We start from the raw sequence: 11,161 nt of genomic DNA on the forward strand, positions 1-11,161 counted from the left end.
ATTCTTAAACTGATTTCTGGGGGAAAAAAAGGACAAACTGCAACAAAAAGCAGATTTATAAATATATACAATATCTTATTAGCTTCTAGGCGCTCGCATATTTAAAACAAACTTGAGCTCAGCTAAGCCCAATTATAATATCTCGCTGGGCAGAGAAATTAATTAAAACGCTGAATGATAAAGACCCCAGCAGCAAACTGAGGCTTTAAAATAAATAAGATCTTTTTTTAATTTTTTGAGGAGAAGAAAAAAGGGAAAGAAAGAAACCTATAATACACATTTCAAACAGTAATGTAACCAGCCTTTTCAAGAGTGCGATGCACTGTAAATAAGACTACCTGGCGGGTGAATGCAGTGGCAGCTCTAACGTGGCTCGCCAACTTTGTGTCTTGCTAATGTGCAACACACGCACCCCTTTTGCATCAACTTCAAATAACCCTGGGATCTCAGCAGTGCAGCTCAGCGACAACCAGAACAAGGGCAGAACTTGTCAGGATTTAAGAGCTTTCAGCAAAACCCTTCAATTGCAGCCAGTACCCTATTCCATAGAAGGATATCAATTATAGATAGTGACTTGCTTTAGCAGTGCAGTCGGTACTGTCAGACGCTAGATAGACAACCATGAAGAATCATGAATCTTTCTATTAACTGTAAGAGAGGAGGTGGGGGGGAGAGGAAGGATGGATAGGTGTTATAAATAAGGCAGAGCGTCAGATGGTTTAACACCTTGCCTTTTGGTGTATGCATCATGAAAATTTAACCATGCTGAATTCTAAGTGGCACATATCACTTGAAAATAAGAGCACCCGTGCCAAAATCATTTCAGTCATCCCTTCTGGGTGGGTCAATAATGATTCTCTAAGTAGCTTTTCACTTATTTATTCATAGCAGCTCAGGTTCTGTCCATAAATTCAGTCAGAAAACATTGGGGCCTAAGAACGCTTTCACTGGCAGCCACATTTTACACTAATAACTGCAGGACTTTGCTACAGAAATGCAGAAAAATAACATCAAATGCTGACTATTGTGCACGACATTGAAATTTCTGCTCTAAAGCTATACCACATATTTAGACACAGATTTTGTTTGCATTTACCACTTCATACATGCTATGTAACACATCACTTTGTAACGCTGATTCACCTACAGTTGATTTCGAAGTAAATCACATCTCATAATTCCCCAAAAGATGACAAAGCTATCCTTATGTGACAGAAAGAGCAGAATATACACAAACTCATATTCACCTTTTTCAAAACACATGCGTATGTGCTTGTATACACCCCCTATTCATAGGGGGAGTAATGAGATCTATACCATGAACTGTGTGCACTATGTGTTGTGGAAAAGTTTTTTGAAGCTCTGCTCAATCTGGCATGACTAGAACTCACACAGAGTTACCTAACCCTTGAGGAAACAAACCAAACATCTAGAAACACTTCCATCGCTTAATACTGCAGTTCCTCTAAAATTTCAGTGCATTGGGAAGCAAGGCTTGGATAACAGGCTGTCCTGTGCCATTGGACAAGATGGCAGATGTTATCTGGATAAGTCTTGCTAGGGCAATTTAAGCCTTTACTGCCTTTATCTATGCCAGTTGCCCCTGTATTGGTGATTACTACCCCACAGCAGAATCAACAAAACAGGATGGTTATCTATACTTTTGACATCCTGTCCAGCACCTTACTTCCAAACCTTCAAGCTCTTCAAGCTTAGCTGGAGCAGCTCAGGCTCTGCTGAGTCAGCCAGTGGGTTGGGGATCATCAGGTGAGCAGCAGCACGTGCAGCCAGGAGAGGCATGGTGGCAGAACTCTGCTGCCAGATCTGAAGGTTAACAGCATGAACCTATCTCTAGTCCTACCTGCACATGAGAAGGCTCAGGTAGCTCCAGACAGCACGAACAGCCCGATGTATGTGGCCCCGCAGCTGCAGGGTGCACCTTGTGACCTTGTGCCCACGTCAGGTGCATCCCTTCTCCCGTTTGAGCAGTGTCTGGCACCAGCAGGCTCCAGGCTTGGCGAGGCCTCCAGCTGGTACCACAGTCTCAGTGCTGCTGAGCCAAGCGTGGGCACAGGCCCTGAGACACACCCTGCCCGTGCCTGGTTCAGGCATACACATGCACATGCCACACACTCAGCACTCAGAACTGTGCTGACACCGATTTAAGCACAGCTACAGCAATTTGTATCTACTTGGATTTGTCCACAGTATTTGGATAGGAGGCATACATGAGCCACACCACTTTTTCCACTGAGATTTTCAAGGACCTAATGCTCAGGGATGGAGCCCTTTCTGCCAGAGTGACACACCTAGGCAAAACCAGGACTGCCCTCCTGTGAAGCCCTGCCAAGACCAGACCTCATTTCCCTACCTGCTGCAGATGTACATCAGAGGGCTGAGGCAATCAAGGGCAGAAAAAATGTGCAAAAGGCAGACTGGGGTGAGCGGCCAGGCTTTCAAACAGAGTTAGATGTCTAAAGGCCTTTGCAATTCTGGGCAGAAATAACTTGCTCGAGTCCCCACAGCAGGGCTCTGCCAGAGCAGCAAAAGAAATCACAAACCATGGCCCCATCGCTGAATCCCGCTGACTCTTACAGCATAATTTGTGCTACTTAAATGTGATGGTTGCCATGATGAATTTATTGTCTTCTGGGTATGGAGTCAAGTCTTGTACCTTGTAATCCTAAACACCATCATAACACACCTGAATCCTGCCAAAAAGAACTCCCTGTGTCATAGAAAAACTTCTTATATTCCTTTTCTATGTCTAGAGAAACCTGTTTCAGATGTTGCCATTGTTCAGAAGCATAAGAAATACACTTTTTTCAGTCTTGCTGTTGACCATTACAATGCAGGCAGATTTGCTATAAAAATCCCACCAAAACCAACAAATTAATTTAAAAAAACTCCAGAACAACTGAACTACCACCCTATGAATATAATTCACTTTAAAATACCAAAAGCGAGCTATTAGCTAACATGCTCAGTGGATTTCCATTAAATTTTACACCTGAAACATCAAAAAATCCTTTTTCTTTTTTTCATTGCCAAGGGTACCTTTATTCGGAATTTCTCTTTTATTACATATATTTCTGTGTCTATTATTTATCATCATCACTGGGATGATTTCTGAATACTGAAGGGTTTGCCAGGCATCATAAAGCTTCAGCCTTACAATTACTAGCAGATATAAAGACTATGGAGAGCCCCAGATGATGTCAGCTGTCTGTTTGCACAGAATCAATTCAAAGACCAACATTTGATCTTTTAATTTAAATGTGTAAAACCACTTGCAGCAGCCATTTGTAAGGCATTTCTTCCCAAAAAGGTACTGTGACACCAAAACAGTTTCTCCAGACATTTCACTTTGGCCTATTAAAATGCTAGGGAATTAGGTGTGCAATATGTCTCCAAAGAATTCTTAGAAAAATGTCCTATTTCGGACATTATTTTAGTTTTTGATAGTCTTTCATTTATCATTATTGTTGTTACTGCTGCTGCTACTACCTAGTAATAACAAGAACCTGAAAATACATCTTGATGAGTAACTGCAACACTAAGAGGTTCTCGCACTCCAGCAAGTGAAAACTGACATTGCTTTACCAAAGCCAGCTTTGCAGGATCAGTTTACCACTTTGCATAGTGTTTGGAAATGTATGGTGGGTTTGGTTTTATTTATTTTGGGTGAAAAAGTAGATTTTTCAACTAGCTATTTCAGTAGTACTCTCCACATTTTGCAATAGATTTTGCATGATGTCCAGTAAAATATTAAACAGTTTTCTAAACTAAATACAATTCTGTCACACTGCTCATTTGCTGAAGATATTCCTCTCAACTCTGTACTAGGAATTCAGGTTTTTTTCCAGAGTATTCAATATGTTCTATGATGACAGTAAATAAGAGAGATGCTGCTAGTAAAGGAGGTTAGAATTGTGGGGGGATTGCACTTGTCAGGTTGTATTCTGAATTTTGATCGCTCACTTTCTATCTTACAACACTACCGAACAGTACAAATTGTTTATTTCAGAGAGGTGGCAGAGAGGAATAAAAAACAAGGGAGATAAAATTAATATTTGGTGTAGCACAGAAAAGATTATACGGTTTCTTTTGCTAAAAGGACTGAAGTAACTCAGTTCCCATATATTTAGCCAAATAATCACTTTCAGTTTACACACAACAGTAAATTGATAGCAAAACCTCCCTTAGGGAAGGGAAAAAATTCCCCTCACCCATTTCTACTGTTACAGCCCCTTTGGGGAGAAAAAAATCAAACTTGGCTAAAGGTTAATAATCATTCATGTCCAGCTTACTATTACTCAATAACTATCAAAGTCTCTAACTCAAAATAGCGTTTGCTGGCTTACAGGATCAGAGCCATTACAATCTCTGTTGAAGACTTTATTGAATTTTACACTAAGCTTTAGCTGACTGAACAGGTCAAGCACTGTGGCTTCGAGTTTTCTTTATTCTCAGAAACTCATAAACCCCTCTCCAGTTTGCAGCTCTGTTAGCTAAGAAACTTGACTCAGCACAGGGTCAGAGAACCTGACCCCCATGAAAAAGGTCACGTAGTTTTAAAACCTAGTTCCTGAATACCATTAACTTACATGCACTAGCTGTTCCTGCGTGTCAAACTCCCGGGAACAGCCTTCCCAGTGGCAGTTTGTCTCATAGACCACTTCAGGCTCCTGTTTGCTTTCATCTTTGTCCCCTTCCTCTTTTACCAGGGTCATTCCTTCTGGCTGTTCCTGGAGAGAGGAAAAAAAACAGGGGTGAGAAGAAGAGAGAGGAAATTCTGAAACCAAGGAGGAAGAAAAGTGAATTATTTCAGCATTAAAAGAAAGATGATGGGGGTGTGTGTGTGTGGAGGAGGCGGGGGAGGGAGGATTATTTTACTCTCACTTCACTATGCTACTCCATTCTACAAAATACAGAAGCCCAAAACAGGCCTGATAAGCCAGAAGCCATTTACAAACTATATATGTAAAATAAATTTTTCTTTCCCAGAAGTACTCAATGCAGAGAATGTCTAAAAAAAATTCCCTTTACATTTCAATTAAAAATAAATCATAATGGCCTGTCTTTCCTCATACTTTATTTAAACAGCTTGTTATTTGTGCACCTGGCTTTCATGATTCAGCAGCACCACTAATGTGAAAGGCACTATTCAATATAGTTGAATTAATTGGAATTTGATTTTAGTACTAGGGTTGGACAGAAATTGGATCACCAGTAATCCAGTGTGTTTCCATTGTTAAAACAGTAACAGGTTTGCATGCTAAAAGCTTTCCAAGAGCAGACTAGTAACTTTCAAGCTACTTGTTAGTCTGTTCTTTTCCATAACATGTGCAGGAAAGGAATGAGCGGGGGAAGAAAGTATTTAATTTTGGGGTTAAATTTCCCACCTCCAGTTCATCAGAGTGCCTCATTCTCCCCAGCTTGTTATTTGCTGAGGGTAAGAGTCAGATGTTAGTGTAAACATTTGGTTCAGATTATGCACTCCTGCTATTTTTCCATTTCAAACCTGTTGAAGGATTTAGGCAGACCCCTGCTTTGTTTTCATGGATTCACTCACAAGACTGAGGCTCTGACTCTCATCTCCCCTGAGTCACTGTAAATCATGAGTCCCTCTACTAAAACCAGTGGCATTAACTGGCATAGAAAGTACAGCAAATGAGACTGGAGCCTGACACTGAGGCCTCAGTGCAGTACAGTGCTAAGACCCAGCAAAAGTCAAGGCAGCCTTAAGTACTTTTGCTGAAGAGAAGACATGTCCTTAATAAAGACCTGAATGTCTCTTGTTCACTTTTCCATGGCAAACAGAGGGTTGAGCATGCTCTGACTGGTCAGAGGTACCTCTCCATCAGCCTCCTTCCTCTCTGCCCTCATCCTGTCACTGACCCTGCACCCCAGGAGCTGTTCCCATTTAGCCCTGGCTACCACAAGCCGAGGTTGCCTGTGTGCTCAGTACACAAAGTACAAGGAGCCTTGAAAACGTGTGCCACAGGCAAGGTTCATTTTCACTCCAACAGCAAGAGGGAAGGCTCATGACTGGAACCTGGCTGCCATACCTGCATGCTTCCTGCTCCCGGGCTGGGGAGGTCCTCGTCAGGCTTTATCTTGGAGCGCTTGTTGTGCATGGGATCTCCTGTGCTGCTCACTGCAGATTCGCTTGTGGGTTTATTCTGCTGCAGGCAGGTGGGGGTTTTTTTCCCCCCCAGAAGAAGACAAAATTAGACGGTGATAAATATGTGGCTCCAAACAAAAATATGCAGCACCTGCTCAGCAACTTCATATGGAGAAGCTGCACTGTTAATTATATTGGATATACAATTACATTGTTCTTCAATTATACAGCATTAACTCATGGAAGAGCTGCATTGCTCAACCTTGTAGCGGAGCAGGGAGGGAGTGGGAAGGGGAGCATTTGATGAAATTGCTTGCTACAAACCAATGCTGGTTTTGTCAGAGTGATGAGAGGTAGGAAGAACTTGATTTTCCACTTAATGACAACTTTGGAAAGGCAAAATCACAGCATGGTCAAATAAACACAAGAGAAACATTTCTTTTTTCACACTTGAAGGAAAGGTTTTGCATTTAATGTCTGCACACAAGATATCAGCTCCTTCACTATGTTTCCCATTATAATGGGTGGATAGGAAGAAAAACTGCACACTAGTGAGAGACTCAGCCAAAAAATCCTAGATGAAGTCCTGGATTCTCACAATTTAATAGCAAAATAGCTGACATAAACAGGCCAGAATCTTGTTTGTCTCCTGTGCTCGACTGAACACCATTATCTACACCTGCAAATGGATCTTGTAGGAATCCAGAGATCTTTTAGAGATATCTGAACTTGCAGGGACCCCACAAAAAAATCAATATGTTTTCTACAGCAGTATGTTCTTCCTCTACATTTGTAAAAGCTAGCCAGGAGATAAACAGCTTCCAGACAGATAAATAACCTATTCTAGGTCATCTAGAAACAAATAGAACTAGTTAATAACAGGCAAATCACACACTGTGATAAACTCCACATTAGGGGCCTGATTCACTGCTGCTCATCCCCAGCTTTTGAGAATACGCCTCACTGAAATGATTAATTCAAACTCAGTAAGTATAATTTTGCACGAATCAGAGAAAAAAACCTTCAAACCTCTTCACTATCTTTGAGTTACTCTCTTGCTCACAGAATTACTCGCTTCAAGTTACTCACAGCTGTACAGGGAGGGCAGAATATGACCCTGTGTATCCTACAGTTAGCCTAATTTGAAGGTGAAGCTGCTAATCTTTAAAACATTGGGGTTCTGATGTGTTTTGCCCTGTTTCTTACTCCCCACCTCTACTAAATTCCTGTGTAAGATCGAGGAGAGGCAGTTTGGAAGGAGAAGCTGCTGCAGCACACTGGAATATTTATGAGGACTAAAAAGCACACTACCAATCAGGAACTGCACCAACACTCCTGTGATTCATAATGAAGTGACTGCAAATGCTAGAGCTACAAGAAAACTGTTATCAAAGGGTCTCAGTGACAGTGGTGATTAATTGCCATCGAGACAATGCCATTTATTTAATTTTTAAATTAATGGGGTGTAAAGGTTTCTTTTGTTGCCTCTCACCTGTGTGGACTCAGAAGGTCCAGAGCTGACCTGGACAGGGTTCAGGACACTGGGGATGCCAGGGATAGGTCTCTGGGTAGGAAAAGTTGGAGCAGGATGGATGAGTGGAGGGCTGTGTCCAAAGGCTGAACCTAGGGTTTGCTGACGACTTATAATTTGCTGATGCATTTGCTGGAGGGATACTGGTGTAGGAGGGTATGTGAAACTCAGAGCAGGGCTGAATTTGGGAGAAAAAGGAGGGAAGAGGGAGGAAAAAGATGAGGATCATTTCAGTAAGGAACCATACAGATTAAACCTTTAAATATATTTCATATCTTTAAACCACTTGAAGCCAGACTTTCCCCTCCCGCTCATATCCTTCTTCATGCCCCAAAGGATGATAAATCCTGATTTTAAATCCAGAGTTGCCCTGGATTTACTAGTGAATAGAAAAATGATACCATAACAAAACGTAACATTTTTTCCTAACCTCTACCAGGAAACCACAGAAAGCTGACTGAAATAAAATTCAGAAAAACTGAAATAAAAGGCAGACAGTTCAATAACAGCTATTTATTGCAATAACAAACTTTATATAAAGAAAAAGAATGGGTGCCTACATTCTTTATAGTACTTTTATTGATAATGCAGTTCCCTTATGTTCTTGTGTATGAAGCAGTTCCTTTAATCTTGGCTCATGCTACACTCTTTCATATGTCTCTAGATCTTATTACAAGAGGAGAGAAAATCAATTGGTTAAATGTGTTCTGAACACCATGCTTGTCATATCACTCATTTGTTTGCAAAGATGGAAAGCCCAGTTCATCCAGAATGTCACCTAAAGAATTTCCATCAGTGCCGTTTGGTTACAGAAACTGATGGATTAACCTTTCCCCTCTGAAATTGGTGATCAATGACTTCCAATGTAGAAATATTCCAATGGGAAAGCACTTCTCCTTCTTCCAGTTAAACAACACTAAACGTCTATTAAGCCTATTATACATGTTAATACCCGTCATCACTTCATTACTTCACCGTATTTCCCAGACCACAGTGACTTAGGAGGAAATTACACTGCCATCTAAGGACCTATTTTGTGGCTAGTGCAAAAGCATTCTTTGTGTCACACTTGAGAAATAAATGGTGTGGAACTAAATCTTCACGCACAGGAATAAGAAATCCTCCTGTAAATATTTGCCAACAACTTCCAATAATAAAGGGGAAAAAAAAAAAAGAAAAAGAATATTCATTGATTAAAAAAAAATACACTGAACTACCAGACTTCAAAAGAGCCATAGGAATTTAAAACATTTGGTCTTAAAAGAGAGGGGTGCAGGCATTATACCTTCCAAGAGTCAAGGCTTCTTCTAATGTCAAATTTATCCAAATTAACAGTCTGGAGCCTTAATTGCTGTTGCTGTTAAGTGCATTAACTGAAAATACTGTGATACAAAGAGCCAAAATAATTTCAACCATTTAAAGTAATAATTCTACAAAAATTCTGTGTTCTTTAATATGACTGTAAATTTTGTCTGTTTGACTACAACCCATAAAAAGACAGCTTCAATGTGATTACATTACTATTATTCCTGGTGAGAACTCTGCATTACAATAGTTTGCCCATTTAGGACAGAATATCATTAAGAATACCCTGGGAGAATTTTACTGGTCTTTGAGGAACTCTCTTTTCATTCTGCATTGTATTATTCCTAATAAAGGGAGGCAGAAACATAGTGAAAACAGTAATTGTTCACAGCAAGAGTTAGGGAGAAATCAGTAATAATATTCAGTTATTGAAGCTCTATAGTCCCTGCTAGTGTTCCTGTAAGCAACCATGAATGATTACAGCATGACTTAGCTAAGGTAGCCACTATGGATGATTAATAGGACATTAATCAAAAGATGCATATCAGGCTCAGAATTTGTTCACAAGCTTTCTTCTAATAGCTGATTTCATGTTCACTGAGCTCTATGCCAGTTTGTTCAATTTATTCTTCAGTGTACAAGCCATTCATCAAAGAACATAATGATTTAACACCCCTTTTCCTTTTTAGTGAACAAACATTACTAAGTGTAACTACTCTGGTCTGCTCATTAAAAAACACACAATTACACTGCCATACATGAGGCTGAAAAAAAAGCCTCCTTACTATACCCTGGTGCTTTTTGCTTCCACACATACACCATGAGTTCACCTCATACACTTCAAACACTAGACAGCACCATCCTGGAAGATGCTGTCAAATTCACCAAGATCAACAAACAAAACACAAACAGTTTGAGTGAGGTGTTTTATTTCTCTGTGAGTGGTTAAAGCCTAGGACACTTTCACCCTTCAGATGAGTCAGTTTAAAAGGAAAAAATAAGTGGTCTGATTTCATTGGCAGTTACAAGCACATAGCAGCCTTGGAAATACAGGTTGGGTTTTGGGGGGTTTTTTACTTTTTTTCCATTTGACTATGCACAACAATACCTAGCTTCACAAGTCCAGGTTCAAAATACTGGTAATGTTGTTTAGATCCTACATGGCAAAAAGACAATTGTATGACTCAAGCAGTGCAGTGCTTAAATATTAAGTAAGCATACTTGTTGTTCCCCTCCCTACATAAATTAAAATGGCTTCCACCAAAACGAGAGATTTTACCTCATGGAGATGTCCTTGTTATCTACGCCTGTCCTAACACTGTACAAGCAGTATGCAGAAAGAGGATGCTAAGCCAGGCATTGACAAAACTGTTGAATACAATAGAGGAGATAGACATCATCTTAGCTGGAGGTTCTTACCGGAAAACAGCGATAGCAGCAGCAGATGCATTAAGACACAGCTGGACAGATGTGCTAGGGGAAGGAGGAATCGTTTTTTCTTTAGTATCTTTCTTTGATCCTGTGCTCATCAGCAAGGGTCGAGTCTAAGGGACTAGGATTTTCCTATGGAGCCTGACAACCTGTACTTCATTCCCTCTACCTCCAAACTTCAAACACCTCAGAATGAAATGAGAAGGTGATTGAGAGGGAGCAAAGCAATAGCCAGCACAGCTAAGGGGAGTAACTCAGAAATGGAGACAATGGTTCAGCCATCAGGGTGACTTCTTAAATAGCTCAGATAGCTGCCTTCAAATAACAATTCTCTCCAGCTGTTTCTGGAGAGCTCCACATAAGGCAAGTTGACCTGGCTGGGTTTAATGTCACTCGCATGCAAGATGCTGTCACTGGGCAGCCTGGAGGATTTTTCTGATTTGAACAGATCAGAAGGTTCTGAAGAGAACAGAAGGTGGTAGGTCTATCTCTGCCTTTCAGAAACCATACAATAAAGTCAATGTTGAGGCCCAAAAAGAAGAAAAGTAAATCAAAGCTCTCAACATTGCTGGCATGGCGTGCTCTATTGGGGAGGGAAGACCTGGATTCCTGCCCTCCTTCCCAAAGTTTTTCACTGCACTTTGTTCAGCAGCTCTTGAATACAGGAAGGATGGGGAATCTCTGTAGCCCAGAGCCCCATAAGATCCCTCTGCTTTGACCAGCAGCCATACGTCCTCCTGCTGGCCCTATCAAGCTCACACTGCTTC

The 11,161-nt window shown here is 40.8% G+C and overlaps 1 protein-coding gene across 4 annotated transcripts in view; it reads right to left on the reverse strand.

Moving 5' to 3' along the window:
• The window catches only part of GLI3 (GLI family zinc finger 3), a 208,558-nt gene that overhangs the window by 36,430 nt on the left and 160,967 nt on the right, over positions 1-11,161 (reverse strand). For 3 of the 4 annotated variants that reach the window (XM_008633830.2, XM_017734630.1, XM_017734632.1), the window contains 3 exons: positions 7,620-7,836; positions 6,072-6,188; positions 4,608-4,748 (listed from right to left, as the gene is read on the reverse strand). In XM_008633830.2, coding sequence (XP_008632052.1) covers positions 4,608-4,748; positions 6,072-6,188; positions 7,620-7,836 — 475 coding nt within the window. The remainder of the gene's footprint in view (positions 1-4,607; positions 4,749-6,071; positions 6,189-7,619; positions 7,837-11,161) is intronic. The other variant, XM_017734631.1, reaches the window with a different exon arrangement.

The sequence above is a fragment of the Corvus brachyrhynchos genome, unplaced genomic scaffold, assembly GCF_000691975.1.
Source record: "Corvus brachyrhynchos isolate BGI_N302 unplaced genomic scaffold, ASM69197v1 scaffold94, whole genome shotgun sequence".
Classification (NCBI taxonomy): Eukaryota; Metazoa; Chordata; class Aves; order Passeriformes; family Corvidae; genus Corvus; species Corvus brachyrhynchos.